This window comes from Pseudophryne corroboree, chromosome 4, assembly GCF_028390025.1.
Source record: "Pseudophryne corroboree isolate aPseCor3 chromosome 4, aPseCor3.hap2, whole genome shotgun sequence".
NCBI lineage: Eukaryota > Metazoa > Chordata > Amphibia > Anura > Myobatrachidae > Pseudophryne > Pseudophryne corroboree.
The window spans coordinates 195432177-195452807 of record NC_086447.1 but is presented as its reverse complement, the minus strand read 5'-3'; the positions used below and the strand labels follow the sequence as shown (position 1 = coordinate 195452807).

The following is a 20631-nucleotide window of genomic DNA, read 5'->3' as shown; positions in this document are numbered from 1 at the left end:
GAGGTAGGTAGAGCAGTGGACTACTGTACCGTACTGCTATATATTATATACTGGTGGTCAGCAAAATTCTGCACTGTCCTACTATATATACTGCGCACAACTAAAATGCACCACAGGTATGGATGGATAGTATACTTGACAACACAGAGGTAGGTAGAGCAGTGGACTACTGTACCGTACTGCTATATATTATATACTGGTGGTCAGCAAAATTCTGCACTGTCCTCCTACTATATATACTGCGCACAACTAAAATGCACCACAGGTATGGATGGATAGTATACTTGACGACACAGAGGTAGGTAGAGCAGTGGACTACTGTACCATACTGCTATATAATACCGGTGGTCACTGGTCAGCAAAATTCTGCACTGTCCTCCTACTATATACTACAATGCAGCACAGATATGGAGCATTTTTTAGGCAGAGAACGTAGATATTTTCAGCACACTGAGCACAGATATTTGCAAGCACACTGAACACAGATATTTGCAGCACACTGAACACAGAAACTGAGAGAACGCTGCATGTCCTCTCCCTATCATCTCCAAAGCACGAGTAAAAATGGCGACGACATGCGGCACCTTATATAGAATACAAATCTTGCGAGAATCCGGCAGCGGGATGATGACGTTCGGGCGCGCTCGGGTTAACCGAGCAAGGCGGGAGGATCCGAGTCTGCCTCGGAACCGTGTAAAATGGGTGAAGTTCGGGGGGTTCAGATTCCGAGGAACCGAACCCGCTCATCACTAGTAATAACGGTTGTATCTGGAGTCTGAGTATGCCTGACGTGTGGGACACTGGCCGAACTCGGATGTTTTTTTAAAGGGGCAATCATTTACAAGGCATACCCATGCCTTGTAAATGATTGCCCCTTAACAAAAATGTCTGAGTACGGCCGGCATTCCACACATGGGGCAAACTCGAACTCCGTTACATCCCGCACATAGTATTTTTTTATTTATATTTTTTAAGAAAAAATTCTGATTGCTTGATTTTTTTTATAGTTTTTTTTTTAAATTCTATTTAAATTATTTATTATTTAACAAAGGTGGACTTTGGAGCCCAAGTGTTGGCCAGTTAGTAGTACAGCAGATGCAGGCAGGCCTGGCAGGTGAAGTGATAAGATTCCTCTTACTCCTGCCTAGTGGCATTTTATTCATAAATAACAGTGATAACTGATCTTCTATAGCTGCAATAAGCATAGAGGGAAATTCTTTGTTATCACCGCACCTTCATTTATAAACCCATGACGTTCACCTACCTGTGCCTATATGGAGAAGATGCTACAGTTTTACAAGCATTCTTTAGAGTACATCTATGTGTACACTGAAACTCATTTTCTTGTATGAAACCTTCATGATATTGATGGTAGATAAACAGTGACTAATAGCTCATACCTCAGCAGTTCAGTTTTATCAGTGGTCAGCAATGTGTTATCTTACCACAACAAGACCTGAAAGCAGGGTCACTTACAGTCAATATAAAAACTCTACTCCCCCCACTGTGGGAATGTAATGCTATACTGTAAATTCTGCAGATATACTGATCTATCACATTTTTCCTTTTTTACACATAAATCTAATGGCAGTAGCATATAGGAACATTTTCTAATTGTATCTTTACTAAAACATGAATGAAAGAGGGATACCCACCTTTCTTACTAATCTGATTCGGAGGTGCATGCACTGTGGAGAGTTTTATATTCGGCTGAGCATGCGTCAAAGCCACACTGCCATGTGCTGTGATGGTCTGGACACAGCGGTCGCAGAGCATTAATTCGCAAAGTGAGTGACAGGTAGCCAGTAACGTACCCGATTGCAGCTGCAGCACAAGCCACTGCGTGTACCTGTGCCTCTTGTAGTAAAGAGGAGAAATAACTCAAATCTTTCTATAAATCATCACTGGGTATTTAATAAGGTCTAGAATAGAAAACCCTGATATCAAATACGAACAAGATTTAAAAAAAATAAATCTAAAATTAAGAGCTCAGCTGATGGGTGACAGAAAATGTTACATAAAATTTTTATGTGGGTCATTTTATTTATGCCACACAGGAAGCAACACATCTGTCATTTCTTAATATGAACTGTGCCAATATCATATCAAAAAGACCTATTCATACATTTTTCAGGGCATTGGCTGGCACAGCTACTCATCTAGGGGCCAAATTATCACCAATCACTAAAATCCCTAGTTAACTATAATTTGTCATGGCCAAATATTGTGACAATAATAAATGATATGTATGCCCTATATATTAAAATTCTCTTCACCGGACAGTGACTTCAATAAGAGCCTGTCCTGGAGAAGAGTAAAAAGTAAAGTGATAGCTCAAGCTATCACGCTATCACTTTACAGTCAGGTCTGGACCCGGCTTACGTAACACACATGTGCAGATATGTATCTTGTAGTGTATGTTCCAGTACAGTGTGATGGAGAAGGATCTTAATATGGTTATATAGTATCAATTTGTATCAAAGTCCAACTCCGTATATAAGTAACTTTTGGCCTTAAAGCATTATCTAGATGAAAAGAGTTAGCTCGGTCATTCAAAAACATATTGTGGATTAGCCCCCATATAACAGTGAAGACTAGATAACAGGACAAGCTGGATACCATAATGCATTTTCCCCAATCTAATGTATGCAGTTGAAGTGTACAGATACTACTTATGCTTGTGTTTATCAAAGAGGAGTGAAATACTGGTATAATGGCCATTCATTTGTGAAAAATCATGCACTCGGGTCTCAGAAACCCAAAGCTAAATATAGTATTCAGGGCCCTATACTGGAAACTATTGAGGAAGAAAGGAATGTAGGAGTCCCTATTTCAGGTAACGTAAAGGCAGGTTAAGCAATGTAACAAAGCAATGAGAAAGGCTAGTCAGATGCTTGGTTACATAGGGAGAAGAATCAATAGCAAAAAGAAAGAAGTAATAATGGTACGGCCTCATCTAGAATACTGTGTTCAGTTCTGGAGGCCATATCTCCAGAAGGATATAAATACATTAGAGAGCAAACAAAGCAGGGCAACTAAAATGGTACATGGTTTACATCACAAAACTTACCCAGAAAGACTCGGGGGACATGTACTAAGCAGTGATAAAAGTGGAGAAGTGAGCCAGTGAAGAAGTTGCCCATGGCAACCAATCAGCATTGATGTAACTTTTGTAATTTGCATACTATAAAAGTATACAAAGCAGCTGATTGGTTGCCATGGGCAACTTCTCCACTGGCTCACTTCTCCACTTTTATCACTGCTTAGTACATGTCCCAATAAAAAAATGTATAGTATAGAGCAGAGAAGGAAAAGGGGGAACATGATAGAAAACTTCATATACTGTATCTCAAGGTTTTAACAAGGTACAATAGGGAAATATTATTCAAGGGAAGAGAAGTATTAGAACACGAGCACATGTACTGAAACTGGAGGGAGAAATCTGAGAAAAATTACTTCACAGAAAGGATGGTGGTCTCATTCCATGTCAAGTGGACCAGGGCCCCCCACTTGACCATCTCTGATTTTGATTACATTTTGCATTAAGGTTGGTATATATGTATAACTACCTTTGGTAAAGATTCAGTTCACGGTATGCAATAGTAGTGGAGCTGTGGCCCTGGATGTGGAGTTACTGTAGGTGAAACTGTCACCGACTCCACGGTACACAGCAATGTTCAAGTAACTGCTGTGACAGATCTATAAGAGCAAAAGTTGTGAAAGTGCACTTGCCTACACAACTTTTAATGCTGATTTCAAAAATTGCTGCTTCAAGGCTTACAGAAAAGTACTTTTTTGACAGTATGAGTCCAAAGTAAGCCAAAAAATCAGTTGTGTAAATTTTTTCTGGAATTCAGTTCCCCTTATCTCCAAAGGAAAACATCACTTTAGTATTACATTAGTATAGCTAACTATCCAAGTGGATACCATCACAATAATAAATTAACAGACTTTAAAGTTATTAGTTCCTATGATTCATGTATTCTAAATTTGCTTTCACAAATCGGGCGTCACATTTTCCGCCATCTTTGAAGTTCAATAGTAAAAAAGAAGCATTACCAATTTATTTAAAAAAACAATAATTAAAAAGAGCAGATTTTAAACTACTACATATATTTTTCTGGATAGGCATTTTGCCTCAGAAGGGAGAAATGGCTTTAAATTTAGGTCACTTTGGGCTTATGCAGTACTTAATATTATGGACAATGAGGCATGTTTAAATGGTTCTCACTATAAGACAATGAGCGTTTGAATCTTGTAATTAGGCACAACGATACAATTTTTAGTGCTGATTTTAAAAATATTTTTTTGGACCACTAAAGAATAATATATTTTTAGTTTAATTAAGATGAAGATTATAAAAAAAATCAACTTTGACAAGATTTACTTTAAATTGTTAATATAATAAAAATATTAATTATTAATTAATTTAATAAAAGTAATTAATTCATTTAATAAAACTTTTTAATGTGCCAATAAGTAAGTGAAAATCATAGTTTGTTTTGTATTTGTTCATATATTGTTGCATACACATGTTGTGTCACTGATATGTTTGAATTAAATATTAATAGACTGTGTCCATAATATTAAGTACTGTGTAAGCCAAAAGTGACCTAAATTTAAAGCCTATTTTCTCCCTTCTGAGGCAAAACCTCTATCCAGAAAAATATTATGTTGTAATTTAAAGTCTGCTCTTTTTGATTAATGTTGTTTCAAGAAAATAGGTAATGCTTCTTTTTTTGCTATTGGACTTCAAAGATGGTGGAAAATTTAACGTGCAGTTTGTGAAAGCAATTTTATATGACATTATCACAGCAACTAAGTAACTTTAATGTCTGTTATTTTAGGATTTTGATGCTGTCCACTTGGATAGTTAGCTATACTAATGTCATACTAAAATAATGTTTTTCTTTGGAGATATGGGCAGCGGAATTCCAGAAAAAATTTACACAACGGATATTTTGGCCTACTTTGGCCTCATATTGTCCAAAACGTACTTTTCTGTAAGCCTCGAGACAGCAATTTTTGATATCAGCATCAAAAATTGTATAAGCATGTGCACTTTCACAACTTTTGCTCTTATAAATCTGCCACAGCAATTACTTGAACATTGCTGATTGTGCACCATGGAGTCGATGACAGTTTCACCTACCTGCACTACCAGGGCCACAACTCCACTACTACTGCATACTGTGAACTGAAGTTTTACCAGAGTTAGTTCTACATATATACCGACCTTAATGCAAAATTTCATCGGAGATGGTCAAGAGTGAATGATTTTCAAAATTGGTCCACTTGACACGGAATGACCCACTGGATAGATGGAATAGCCTCCTATTAGAGGTGGTAGAGGCTAAGACAGTAATTTAAACATGTGTGGGATAGACATAAGGATATTCTTACAAAGAAGTAAGGATCAAATAAGGTTGAAGTTACCAAAAGATTAAAAGATAGGTAGATTAGATGGACCAAGAGGTTCTTATCTGTGGTCAAATTCTATGTTTCTATAAACCAATATGCAATAAGTTCAAATATTATATTGGTAGTGAAATTACTAAAAATAAAAAAATCCTAAAAAAAAAAAAGATTTTTCGAAACATTAAATTCTGACAACAACGTTTTATACATTTCCATTAGAGTTTTCTTACCCTTAAAATATCCTTTTATACAACTTGTTGGTTTGTATAAGAAATAAAATATCCATAAATCAAGTTGATGAAAACAGACTGCAATATGATAAGTATCTGAAATCTCAGTACAGATAATACATTGGTATATACATGTTTACATAGATCAACACATTACTATAGAGGGGGAAAAATTGTTCTAGCTACATATTCTTGCAGTGTCTACACATGAACTGCACTGATGTCTTGACTCCATGTGTGCCTTACCTAAAGTAATTGCTGGCAGCAGCTAGGACAACACGGTGGCAGGAGAACACACTGCTGCCAACACACAGAGTGACATCTGTCAGTGACTTCTCCAGCCTGAGGTTTTCTAGCCCATTCTGAAGAGCCAAAGTAAATCCAGTGTCATCAAATTTTCGGATCTCTCCGTTGGAGTTATCAATGAGCTCCCCCAGTTCTTTAGGGCACTCGCTGTTGAGCAGAATGATAAAGCCATCTGAACTGTTTTCCACAAATTCTCCCATAGTTGTGACCTATAGGTAGTGCGGTGTGTCTAGTCCTGTCCTAGAGATGCCGCTCACACTTAGCAAGTGAAGCGGATTTCCTGCTCATGACTCTAAACTTATCTATCACTGGCACACGCAAAACAGGAAGCCTTATAGTTTCTCAGATGACAGCCGAAAAGGAGAAATTTCACTGTGTAGCTGCAGTCTTACAACATACAGTATAGCATAGCTCATAGAGACTACATCACAAAGGGCCTCCCCCTTCATAGATGAATACACTATATCAAGATGGTCTGTTCTTGTGTAATTTTAGGACTGATTTCACAGACGGTTGCCGCAATATTTTAAAACTCCCTCTCCTAACCACTTTGCACAATATATTAGTGCAATTCTCTAATCCTTCCTGTCTAGAATGCCAGATAATCAGACTAAGGACTTTTATACCAATGCACCCATGTGTCATGAATCTTTGTTATTTACCACATTCTGCCGTAATTGTGTTTTTTTTTCAGTATTGTTATACCTTCACTAAAGCTCTATGGGCTCGATTCAGACCTGACCTGCAATCTGCCGTAATTCAGTTTTTTTAGTATTATTATTAGAGATGAGCGCCGGAAATTTTTCGGGTTTTGGGTTTTGGTTTTGGGTTCGGTTCCGCGGCCGTGTTTTGGGTTCGACCGCGTTTTGGCAAAACCTCACCGAATTTTTTTTGTCGGATTCGGGTGTGTTTTGGATTCGGGTGTTTTTTTCAAAAAACCCTAAAAAACAGCTTAAATCATAGAATTTGGGGGTAATTTTGATCCCAAAGTATTATTAACCTCAAAAAACATAATTTACACTCATTTTCAGCCTATTCTGAACACATCACACCTCACAATATTATTTTTAGTCCTAAAATTTGCACCGAGGTCGCTGTGTGAGTAAGATAAGCGACCCTAGTGGCCGACACAAACACCGGGCCCATCTAGGAGTGGCACTGCAGTGTCACGCAGGATGTCCCTTCCAAAAAACCCTCCCCAAACAGCACATGACGCAAAGAAAAAAAGAGGCGCAATGAGGTAGCTGTGTGAGAAAGATAAGCGACCCTAGTGGCCGACACAAACACCGGGCCCATCTAGGAGTGGCACTGCAGTGTCACGCAGGATGTCCCTTCCAAAAAACCCTCCCCAAACAGCACATGACGCAAAGAAAAAAAGAGGCGCAATGAGGTAGCTGTGTGAGTAAGATTAGCGACCCTAGTGGCCGACACAAACACCGGGCCCATCTAGGAGTGGCACTGCAGTGTCACGCAGGATGGCCCTTCCAAAAAACCCTCCCCAAACAGCACATGACGCAAAGAAAAAAAGAGGCGCAATGAGGTAGCTGACTGTGTGAGTAAGATTAGCGACCCTAGTGGCCGACACAAACACCGGGCACATCTAGGAGTGGCACTGCAGTGTCACGCAGGATGTCCCTTCCAAAAAACCCTCCCCAAACAGCACATGACGCAAAGAAAAAAAGAGGCGCAATGAGGTAGCTGACTGTGTGAGAAAGATAAGCGACCCTAGTGGCCGACACAAACACCGGGCCCATCTAGGAGTGGCACTGCAGTGTCACGCAGGATGTCCCTTCCAAAAAACCCTCCCCAATCAGCACATGATGCAAAGAAAAAGAAAAGAAAAAAGAGGTGCAAGATGGAATTATCCTTGGGCCCTCCCACCCACCCTTATGTTGTATAAACAAAACAGGACATGCACACTTTAACCAACCCATCATTTCAGTGACAGGGTCTGCCACACGACTGTGACTGATATGACGGGTTGGTTTGGACCCCCCCCAAAAAAGAAGCAATTAATCTCTCCTTGCACAAACTGGCTCTACAGAGGCAAGATGTCCACCTCATCTTCACCCTCCGATATATCACCGTGTACATCCCCCTCCTCACAGATTATCAATTCGTCCCCACTGGAATCCACCATCTCAGCTCCCTGTGTACTTTGTGGAGGCAATTGCTGCTGGTCAATGTCTCCGCGGAGGAATTGATTATAATTCATTTTAATGAACATCATCTTCTCCACATTTTCTGGATGTAACCTCGTACGCCGATTGCTGACAAGGTGAGCGGCGGCACTAAACACTCTTTCGGAGTACACACTTGTGGGAGGGCAACTTAGGTAGAATAAAGCCAGTTTGTGCAAGGGCCTCCAAATTGCCTCTTTTTCCTGCCAGTATAAGTACGGACTGTGTGACGTGCCTACTTGGATGCGGTCACTCATATAATCCTCCACCATTCTATCAATGTTGAGAGAATCATATGCAGTGACAGTAGACGACATGTCCGTAATCGTTGTCAGGTCCTTCAGTCCGGACCAGATGTCAGCATCAGCAGTCGCTCCAGACTGCCCTGCATCACCGCCAGCGGGTGGGCTCGGAATTCTGAGCCTTTTCCTCGCACCCCCAGTTGCGGGAGAATGTGAAGGAGGAGATGTTGACAGGTCGCGTTCCGCTTGACTTGACAATTTTGTCACCAGCAGGTCTTTCAACCCCAGCAGACCTGTGTCTGCCGGAAAGAGAGATCCAAGGTAGGCTTTAAATCTAGGATCGAGCACGGTGGCCAAAATGTAGTGCTCTGATTTCAACAGATTGACCACCCGTGAATCCTTGTTAAGCGAATTAAGGGCTGCATCCACAAGTCCCACATGCCTAGCGGAATCGCTCCGTGTTAGCTCCTTCTTCAATGCCTCCAGCTTCTTCTGCAAAAGCCTGATGAGGGGAATGACCTGACTCAGGCTGGCAGTGTCTGAACTGACTTCACGTGTGGCAAGTTCAAAGGGCATCAGAACCTTGCACAACGTTGAAATCATTCTCCACTGCACTTGAGACAGGTGCATTCCATCTCCTATATCGTGCTCAATTGTATAGGCTTGAATGGCCTTTTGCTGCTCCTCCAACCTCTGAAGCATATAGAGGGTTGAATTCCACCTCGTTACCACTTCTTGCTTCAGATGATGGCAGGGCAGGTTCAGTAGTTTTTGGTGGTGCTCCAGTCTTCTGTACGTGGTGCCTGTACGCCGAAAGTGTCCCGCAATTTTTCTGGCCACCGACAGCATCTCTTGCACGCCCCTGTCGTTTTTTAAAAAATTCTGCACCACCAAATTCAAGGTATGTGCAAAACATGGGACGTGCTGGAATTTGCCCATATTTAATGCACACACAATATTGCTGGCGTTGTCCGATGCCACAAATCCACAGGAGAGTCCAATTGGGGTAAGCCATTCCGCGATGATCTTCCTCAGTTGCCGTAAGAGGTTTTCAGCTGTGTGCGTATTCTGGAAAGCGGTGATACAAAGCGTAGCCTGCCTAGGAAAGAGTTGGCGTTTGCGAGATGCTGCTACTGGTGCCGCCGCTGCTGTTCTTGCGGCGGGAGTCCATACATCTACCCAGTGGGCTGTCACAGTCATATAGTCCTGACCCTGCCCTGCTCCACTTGTCCACATGTCCGTGGTTAAGTGGACATTGGGTACAACTGCATTTTTTAGGACACTGGTGAGTCTTTTTCTGACGTCCGTGTACATTCTCGGTATCGCCTGCCTAGAGAAGTGGAACCTAGATGGTATTTGGTAACGGGGGCACACTGCCTCAATAAATTGTCTAGTTCCCTGTGAACTAACGGCGGATACCGGACGCACGTCTAACACCAACATAGTTGTCAAGGACTCAGTTATCCGCTTTGCAGTAGGATGACTGCTGTGATATTTCATCTTCCTCGCAAAGGACTGTTGAACAGTCAATTGCTTACTGGAAGTAGTACAAGTGGGCTTACGACTTCCCCTCTGGGATGACCATCGACTCCCAGCGGCAACAACAGCAGCGCCAGCAGCAGTAGGCGTTACACGCAAGGATGCATCGGAGGAATCCCAGGCAGGAGAGGACTCGTCAGACTTGCCAGTGACATGGCCTGCAGGACTATTGGCATTCCTGGGGAAGGAGGAAATTGACACTGAGGGAGTTGGTGGGGTGGTTTGCGTGAGCTTGGTTACAAGAGGAAGGGATTTACTGGTCAGTGGACTGCTTCCGCTGTCACCCAAAGTTTTTGAACTTGTCACTGACTTATTATGAATGCGCTGCAGGTGACGTATAAGGGAGGATGTTCCGAGGTGGTTAACGTCCTTACCCCTACTTATTACAGCTTGACAAAGGGAACACACGGCTTGACACCTGTTGTCCGCATTTCTGGTGAAATACCTCCACACCGAAGAGCTGATTTTTTTGGTATTTTCACCTGGCATGTCAACGGCCATATTCCTCCCACGGACAACAGGTGTCTCCCCGGGTGCCTGACTTAAACAAACCACCTCACCATCAGAATCCTCCTGGTCAATTTCCTCCCCAGCGCCAGCAACACCCATATCCTCCTCATCCTGGTGTACTTCAACACTGACATCTTCAATCTGACTATCAGGAACTGGACTGCGGGTGCTCCTTCCAGCACTTGCAGGGGGCATGCAAATAGTGGAAGGCGCATGCTCTTCACGTCCAGTGTTGGGAAGGTCAGGCATCGCAAACGACACAATTGGACTCTCCTTGTGGATTTGGGATTTCAAAGAACGCACAGTTCTTTGCGGTGCTTTTGCCAGCTTGAGTCTTTTCAGTTTTCTAGCGAGAGGCTGAGTGCTTCCATCCTCATGTGAAGCTGAACCACTAGCCATGAACATAGGCCAGGGCCTCAGCCGTTCCTTGCCACTCCGTGTGGTAAATGGCATATTGGCAAGTTTACGCTTCTCCTCCGACAATTTTATTTTAGGTTTTGGAGTCCTTTTTTTTCTGATATTTGGTGTTTTGGATTTGACATGCTCTGTACTATGACATTGGGCATCGGCCTTGGCAGACGACGTTGCTGGCATTTCATCGTCTCGGCCATGACTAGTGGCAGCAGCTTCAGCACGAGGTGGAAGTGGATCTTGATCTTTCCCTAATTTTGGAACCTCAACTTTTTTGTTCTCCATATTTTATAGGCAGAACTAAAAGGCACCTCAGGTAAACAATGGAGATGGATGGATTGGATACTAGTATACAATTATGGACGGACTGCCACGGTTAGGTGGTATAAAAAAAACCACGGTTAGGTGGTATATATTATAATAATAATACAATTATGGATGGACGGACTGCCTGCCGACTGCCGACACAGAGGTAGCCACAGCCGTGAACTACCGCACTGTACACTGGTTGATAAAGAGATAGTAGTATACTCGTAACAACTAGTATGACACTATGACGACGGTATAAAGAAAGAAAAAAAAATACCACAGTTAGGTGGTATATATTATAATAATAATACAATTATGGATGGACGGACTGCCTGCCGACTGCCGACACAGAGGTAGCCACAGCCGTGAACTACCGCACTGTACACTGGTTGATAAAGAGATAGTAGTATACTCGTAACAACTAGTATGACACTATGACGACGGTATAAAGAATGAAAAAAAAACCACGGTTAGGTGGTATATATTATAATAATAATACAATTATGGATGGACGGACTGCCTGCCGACTGCCGACACAGAGGTAGCCACAGCCGTGAACTACCGCACTGTACACTGGTTGATAAAGAGATAGTAGTATACTCGTAACAACTAGTATGACACTATGACGACGGTATAAAGAAAGAAAAAAAAATACCACAGTTAGGTGGTATATATTATAATAATAATACAATTATGGATGGACGGACTGCCTGCCGACTGCCGACACAGAGGTAGCCACAGCCGTGAACTACCGCACTGTACACTGGTTGATAAAGAGATAGTAGTATACTCGTAACAACTAGTATGACACTATGACGGTATAAAGAAAGAAAAAAAAATACCACAGTTAGGTGGTATATATTATAATAATAATACAATTATGGATGGACGGACTGCCTGCCGACTGCCGACACAGAGGTAGCCACAGCCGTGAACTACCGCACTGTACACTGGTTGATAAAGAGATAGTAGTATACTCGTAACAACTAGTATGACACTATGACGACGGTATAAAGAAAGAAAAAAAAATACCACGGTTAGGTGGTATATATTATAATAATAATACAATTATGGATGGACGGACTGCCTGCCGACTGCCGACACAGAGGTAGCCACAGCCGTGAACTACCGCACTGTACACTGGTTGATAAAGAGATAGTAGTATACTCGTAACAACTAGTATGACACTATGACGACGGTATAAAGAATGAAAAAAAAACCACGGTTAGGTGGTATATATTATAATAATAATACAATTATGGATGGACGGACTGCCTGCCGACTGCCGACACAGAGGTAGCCACAGCCGTGAACTACCGCACTGTACACTGGTTGATAAAGAGATAGTAGTATACTCGTAACAACTAGTATGACACTATGACGGTATAAAGAATGAAAAAAAAACCACGGTTAGGTGGTATATATTATAATAATAATACAATTATGGATGGACGGACTGCCTGCCGACTGCCGACACAGAGGTAGCCACAGCCGTGAACTACCGCACTGTACACTGGTTGATAAAGAGATAGTAGTATACTCGTAACAACTAGTATGACACTATGACGACGGTATAAAGAAAGAAAAAAAAATACCACGGTTAGGTGGTATATATTGTAATACAATTATGGATGGACGGACTGCCTGCCGAGTTCCGACTGCCGACACAGAGGTAGCCACAGCCGTGAACTACCGCACTGTACTGTGTCTGCTGCTAATATAGACTGGTTGATAAAGAGATAGTATACAATACATACAACAATATACTACTATACTGGTGGTCAGGCACTGGTCACCACTAGTCACACTGGCAGTGGCACTCCTGCAGCAAAAGTGTGCACTGTTTAATTTTAAATTAATATAATATTATGTACTCCTGGGGGCTCCTGCTATAACAACCTGCAGTGCTCCCCAGTCTCCCCCACAATTATTATAAGCTTTGCCTTTTATACATTGATGTGCAGCACACTGGGCTGAGCTGAGTGCACACAGACTGAGTCACACTGTGTGACTGGCTGCTGCTGTGTATCGTTTTTTTTCAGGCAGAGAACGGATATAGCAGAGAACGGATATATTATATTAAAATAAATAAAAGTTAACTAACAACAACTGCACTGGTCACTGTGGTAAACTCTGTCTGACTCTGCACAATCTCTCTCTCTCTTCTAATCTAATTTCTAATGGAGAGGACGCCAGCCACGTCCTCTCCCTATCAATCTCAATGCACGTGTGAAAATGGCGGCGACGCGCGGCTCCTTATATAGAATCCGAGTCTCGCGAGAATCCGACAGCGTCATGATGACGTTCGGGCGCGCTCGGGTTAACCGAGCAAGGCGGGAGGATCCGAGTCTGCTCGGACCCGTAAAAAAAACATGAAGTTCGTGCGGGTTCGGTTTCAGAGAAACCGAACCCGCTCATCTCTAATTATTATACTGTACCTTCACTAAAGCACTATGGGCCTGATTCAGACCTGATCACTGTTGTGTAAAATCACACAGCAGCCAATAATCAAATAACTGCGCATGTGTATGCACCGCAATGCGCAGGCACGATGCCAAACAGCGACAGGATGGTGCAAAAATTTTGATTGCAAGGCAATCACAAGGTGATTGACAGGAAGAGGACGTTTGTGTGTTGTAACTGGTCATTTTCTGGGAGTGTCAGGAAAAACGCAGGTGTTCCCAAGCATTTTCAGGGAGGATGTGTGATGTCAGCTCCAGCCCCGATCAGCCTGTTTGTATTACACTGTAGGCATAAGTCCTGGGCTACGCACAGACTGCACAGACTGGAAAAATCATTCAATGGTGAGTGAGTTGCGAACGGATTTGTAGATGTCCGCTGTCTGGTGTACACATGCATTCGCACACTTGCAGGGGGCAGGTTTTCACTCTCTATGGACAGTGGCTATCTGATCGTAGCCCTCTGCAAAAGCGCACAGCAGCGATCAGGTCTGATTTGGGCCGCATGTACAATGTTGGCATTAGAAAAATAAATGTTTATATTCATATTGTCACAGGGCCTGATTCTAAGTTGTACGCTATCTGCATTGCAGCAAAGTGAAAATATGCTAATACTGCAGGAGGCGTCTGAGTACAAAAGATGCCCACTACCAGCATTGAGATCCGAGTGCTGCGTCCAATGAGGCAGCATCAGATCACCATCAGCAGTCATTAGCCTCCTGAATAAGCCTCATATTACTCAGAATGGTCACCTGAACTCCGCAGCTGAGGCCAGTTAACATACTTTGGAAGATGCAGACACTGGCCTTGTCAAGTTCAGAAAATGTGGACGGATGCCTCCCGCTTTCTGACATGGCCACCCGTCCCACCCCCAAGCAGTCACGGGTTCCAGTCAATAGATAGATAATGTCTAGTTACACAGACAAAAGGTCGACCCAATATGGTCGACATGCAACAGGTGGGTATGGTCAAAAGGTCAACAGGTAAAAAGGTCGACTGTGCTTATAGTCTACAGGTACATAAGATCGACAGGTTCAAAAAGTCAACATGACAAGGTCAACACACAAATAGTTTATTTATTTTTTTCATTTAACTTTTGCTTAAGTTATCATCTATTTAGGCTACTATTGGTAATAATAATTTGCCCGAAGTATGTTGAGCATAGTGAGCTCACAGAGGTCTACGCTTTCACTAATCGTGGTCACAGGCTGTGAAATGGACAAATTTTGGACATAAAAACCTTATTTGTGTCAACCATTTTCATGATGACTTTATAACACAGTTGACCTTTTGTGCTTGTCAACCACAGATACAGTCTTTTCACTAAAAGAAAATATATTCACTGCGCTATTGTTGGAGTATCTCTCTTATAAATCTGAATATTATTTTGGTGTGAGAGAGCGCTGATAATGGTAATGTATATAGAAACCTAACCCCACATGCCTAACCCTAACATCCCCTTCTAAGTGCTTAACCTAACCCTCTCTCCTCAGTACCTAACCCTAACCTACCCGTCCCTACACCCTAACCCCCCTTCTAATGCAGCGCGTCCCACTGAGAGGATGTTTGGGATTCTATGCGCCTGTATTTTGATGCCGGGATTCCCACCTTTATCAGTATTTTGATGTTGGTATTCTGGCCACAAGTCGGGATCCCAGCGGCATTTTAACTGCATTGTAATACCTCTTTAGACCGCTAGCTTGTAACCCGGGTTATTGCACATGACACACGGTCATGTGCATATGGTCTGAAAGGGCCCAGGGAAAATATCCCATCTCGCGGTATTTCAATCCTGGTGCAGTGTGAATGGGTTGCCGGGTCGATGCAACCCGTTTCCCGCTCACACTGTATGGGCGGGTGGTGCATAGAGATCATCTGATCTCCAAGCGACACCTCCGCACGCGTGATAACAGTGCGCTGAAGTCACATGCATTCAAGCCCAAAGCATAGTCGGAATCACAGATCCTCTTTTCCAGCAATGCGGTTTCAACAGCTGCACCATCAAATGCAGACGCTGTAAGTCTGGAAAGACAAATGGACCCTGTTGGAGAAGCTCCTCCCTGAGAGTCAGTGGCCAAGGGTGGTCTATTAGAAGAATCCGCAGGTTTGCGTTCCATGCTCTGCGAGCCCAGTGTGGAGCTATGAAGATGACTGTGCATTGTATACCACCCGGAGCTCCAGAATGTTGATTGGCAGGGATGACTCGTGAAGAGACCACCGCCCCTGTAAGTGACTGTCCATTGTAACCGCACCCCAACCTCAGAGACTGGCATCTGTCGTGAAGAGAACTCCGTTCCATATGCCAAATCGATGCCCTTCTAGGAGGTGAGAAGTCTGCAACCACCAGAGGAGCGACACACGCATTCTGGGTGTTAAGCAAACTAGGCGATGTAGTTGTAAGTGTAACCCCTTCCACTGGGAGAGGAGATCCAATTGAAAGGGTCATAAATGAAAATGACCATACTGGATGGTTTCGAATGTAGCCACCATCTTGCCCAGCAGGTGGATGCAAAGGTGTACAGACACTCGCTGAGGTTGGAGAACTAGCCGGACCAACTCCTGTAACGCCAGATGTTTGTCCAGCAGACGGAAAACCTCCTGAAGCACTGTATCGAAGATCATCCCTAGGAACTGTAACCTCTGAATTAGTTGCAGGTGTGATTTCGGTAAATTGATGAAACCATCCATGATACAGAGCCGGCGTCCCAACCCTCCAGGTCCCCACTCCGGGGGTACATTGCCATACACGCCGTGGAAGCAGGGATCCTAGACGGGACAGGAAGGAGGGACAGACTGTACAGAGGCGCAGCAACAAAACGGATAACACCATTGGCTGGGACCTCAGAGTTAGACGCCAGTCCTGGGAGCGTCACAATCATACAATGGAGGGATGAGTACTGTATCTGGAGGGTCAGGAGGCCAGCTCTCTAGAACAGAGACCCTTACATCTACTGATTCACAGCACCATTGTGCAATAAAGGAACGCACCATTTTTACTGGAACCAGCATTTGGGACCTATTTGATCGTGACTATTACGTACTAACTTTGAGCTACAAATTCCTACTATATTTTACAGTCTGTGTCATCAACATCTGGACTTTGATCCTAATTGTGATCCATCACCTGTGTGCTAACAATCGCTGCCATTTTATAATTTGCTATTTGATTGCATTATACTCTTTATGCCGAGCATTGTGTCTCAATAAAAGGCATTGATATACACAACGATTATCTGTCACATATTTCCTTACTAACTCTAGGAGGTGAGCGTAGGTACCACTCTCCCAGTAATCTCCCTTGACTGAGCGTATATGAGGAGATAGTCCAGGTAAGGAATGATGGTCACGCCCTTTGCACAGAGAAGTGTCATCATCACAACCATCACCTTTGTGAATACTCGGGTTGCGGATGATAGGCCGAATGGGAGGGCCTGGAACTGGTAGTGAGAGTCCCTTATCGCAAATCTGAGGCAGGTCTGATGCGGTTCCCAGATTGAAATGTGTTCTTGATATCTAGTGATACAAGAAACTCCTGTTTTCCTGCGCTGCAATTACTCAGTGGAGGGCTTCCAACTTAGAAATGGATTTAGGCATTTAAAATTCAGAATTGGTCTGACGGAACAATCTGGCTTTGGTATAATTAACAGGTTTAAGTATAACTCCTGCTTCTGTTGGTGAGGGGAGACTGGAAGCAGCACCTGTGAAGTCAACAGTTTTGCAATTGCCTCCTATAATAACACTCTCTTTTCTTCTGAAACTGGTAAACCTGAGGTGAAGAAATGATGAGGGGGCTGTAAAAGAAAATCTATTTTGTACCCTGGGTGACTAGGCTTCACACTCAGGCATCTCAACAGGTTTTCCACAAAATCTCTCTGAAATTCAACAGATGGGCTCCCAATGTAGGATCCCCCTGGTGGTAGCCTGTCATGCAGTAGGTTTGCTGGTAGACTTAGGCTTCTGATGTCCTGGAGCTGCTGCAGATCTACCTCTGTCTCTGGTACTCCTAGAGGTGGAAGAGGAAGCTCTGATTCTACCTCTAAACTTGGAGGGCACACAAAAGGAATGAAAAGAGTGCCTAGAGTATGACTTTCTGGGACCTGGAGATGCTGAAGGCAGATAAGTGGATTTCCCACCTGTAGCTTGAGAGATTCACTTTTCCAGTTCAGGGCCGAATAAGATATTACCTGAAAAAGGAAGAGCCTCTACCGCTCTCTTGGATTTTGTGTCTGCTAGCCACTTATGAAGCTATAAGACTTTACGGGCTGAGGTTGCTAAAGCAGAAATACGAGAACCACGCATATACACATCTCTGAAAGCATCTCCTAAGTACACAGCAAATTCACGTATATGCTCCCCTACAGCAGAGGTGGGGAACCTGTGGCCCTCCAGAACCTGTTGTGGAACCTGTTGTTGAACTACACATCCCAGCATGCCCAGCAACAGTTTTAGCAAAGCCAAATAGCAAAACTGTAAAGGGTCATTCTGGTATGTGTAGTTCAATAGCAGCTGGAGGACCAAAGGTTCCCCAACCCTACACTAAAGTGACAAGCTCTGCTCATGGGAGACCATCTTGTAATTCTGTTGATAACTGTTCAGCCCAGGCCTCTATGGCCTTGTTAACCCAGGAGCCAACAAAGGCAAGGCGAAGAACTATTCCTGCTGCTGTGTAGATAGGCTTCAGGGTAGTTTCCAGGTTACACTCTGACTGTTCCTTCATGGAGACAGCACCCGGACCGGGAGTATCATTTTCTTAGACAGACGGGATACAGAAGGTTCCACTGCTGGAGGAGTGTCCCACTGTCCTCTGCTATCTGCGGGAAAAGGATATGAGGCAAGGAGATGCTTTGAAACCTGATATTTTTTCTCAGGATGTTTCTAAGTTAAAGTCAATTGGTCTTTCCCAGGGCATAGAGGCACTTGGTAGTTTCCCAGGGCATAGAGGCACTAATTCTAATTCATGAGACTGGGAATGTGACATTTGTTTTTTATTAAAAAAAGGAAGGCTGTGAAGGTCTCTGGTCCATGTCAGAGACCTTTAACACCTGACACATGGGCAAAATAAGTGCCTCTATGCCCTGGGAAACTACCTCTGAGTCCTTCTGAGGGACTTCCTCTTCTGATTTGTTGAAAAATTCCCCCTTCTCTATAGTGGAAGTGTGTTCCTCTTCCTCCGAGTCTGATTGTAAAACAGATGGTAAAAGTCTCTTCTTTGAGGTAGTCTCGCTTACAGAAGCAGATGGCTGTTTTGTAGGAGCCATGGCCCTTGTCAGACCATGCACCGACCTAGCTAAATCCTGCGTCCAAGCCGGTTCTGGTGTTGATCCCACTAGAGATCTGGAAGTCTCTCTGTCTCTTCGAGGAGGCAGCCAGTTCCGAGGATTAATCTGACATCACTCCTGCTAATGTGGACCCCCAAGTTGGATTAGGGTCTTACGCAGGGAAGCTACCTGAGAAACTGAATCAGCAGGGTCACATAAGTCACAAAACAGAAAGGCCTCTGTCTGGCTCTGTAAATTTTGTATTACACTTTTTAATTGCTTCTAAAATAGCTTCTGTGAAGCTTTTCATGCAGCCCCTTTGCCTGCCATTCTCACAGTACTGTCATGCAGAAAAGTATACAGAAAACAGATCATATGTGTTCTGGTATAGGAAAGACAGCAGGATGCAGGGAGCTTCAGCACTGATGCTGTAGAGAACAGCTCAGTCAGCAAGAGCCTGGAACAGCAATGTGAACTTGCAAAATGGCTAAAACCATGTGCAAGGGTTGTCCTGAGTTAGACAAGAAGTGCTGGGTATCCTGGGCGTTAAAGTCCCCACAGAGCTAAGCTCTGCCCCTTCTGCAGTTCAGTGTATGGCGCCCTTTTTAAAAATATGCTAACACTGCTGTAATTAGTTTGCACTGCAGTTAGCCCCTTAGGCTATGTTGCGCATTGTGGGTGCTAAGCTGACCCTAATCACCTCCCTATTCTTCTCCCAGTCTCCATGCTAGTAAGGAAGCCAGGTAATACTCACAGGCTGACGTGCTGGCTAGTGGCGGTGGGCTGGTCAGGAGCAAAAACACAAGCAGCAGTGTTTAGAAAACCCCAGAGACCAGTGTATTTGCAGCCGGGGACACAGGCATCAGCCTCAAGAGGCAGCTCCAATGTCACAAGAAGACAGGGACAGTGCTGTCTGCCTGTCTTCAAAGCTTGAGTTGCAGCTAAAATGTCTTTAAATAAAAATAAAAAAACTGATGGAGAAAGCCCAGAGAGTAACCGTCTTTCTTGGGCACATTTCTAAAACTGGTCTGGAGGGGGGGGGGGGGGGGGGGAGGGGAATTATGAAGAGGAGGAGTCAGTCACACTTAGAAATTTAAATTGCCTGCTCCACTTATCCACTCGTCTATACCCCACTGTCATAAGCCTCCAGTGTCCCCTAGTTGATGAAGGAGAATATATATATATATATATATATATATATATATATATTATCTGTGTTTTCTTCAATGGTAACTAATTATCTATTTATCTGTGTAATAACTATCATTCACACTTCTGTTAAAACGTTCAATTTCCTATTGAAGATAACAAACTGAAGATTCCCTGTGCTTCCCTCAAGAAGTATTATAACTCCAATAAAGTGAACTGAGATCGATTATTTAGCGTAAACTCCTTTGGGATCTCTGCTGAAAACTGTGGAGAGGATCATAATATAGCGGAAGTCACCTTTGCTGTTAAAGCTAAGCCCAAGTCCATGTTCTGAAGCTTCTGATGTAACAACTGCAGGTAAAGAAGAGTGATACAAAGTATGATGCTCAGGTGTAGCAACTTTGTATACTTTTGACTGAGTACTCTGACACTCACCTACTGTAGCAATGTCGCACTGCGCTTCTATAGCACAGCATCCACTAAATTCTGGATATGAAGAATGTCCCAGCACATGAAGACTTTGTTGAGATGATGAAAATAATAAGAATTTACTTACCGATAATTCTATTTCTCATAGTCCGTAGTGGATGCTGGGGACTCCGTAAGGACCATGGGGAATA

The 20631-nt window shown here is 43.3% G+C and overlaps 1 protein-coding gene across 4 annotated transcripts in view; it reads right to left on the bottom strand.

Moving 5' to 3' along the window:
- KLHL6 (kelch like family member 6) overlaps positions 1-20631 on the bottom strand; it is a 255477-nt gene that overhangs the window by 147831 nt on the left and 87015 nt on the right. The window contains exon 1 of one of the 4 annotated variants that reach the window (XM_063915701.1): positions 5895-6199. The exons of the other annotated variants lie outside the window; for them this stretch is intronic. Within the exon in view, the coding sequence (XP_063771771.1) occupies positions 5895-6154 (260 nt within the window). The 5' untranslated portion in view covers positions 6155-6199. Of the gene's footprint in view, positions 1-5894; positions 6200-20631 lie in introns of those variants that run through there. 4 annotated transcript variants of the gene reach the window in all.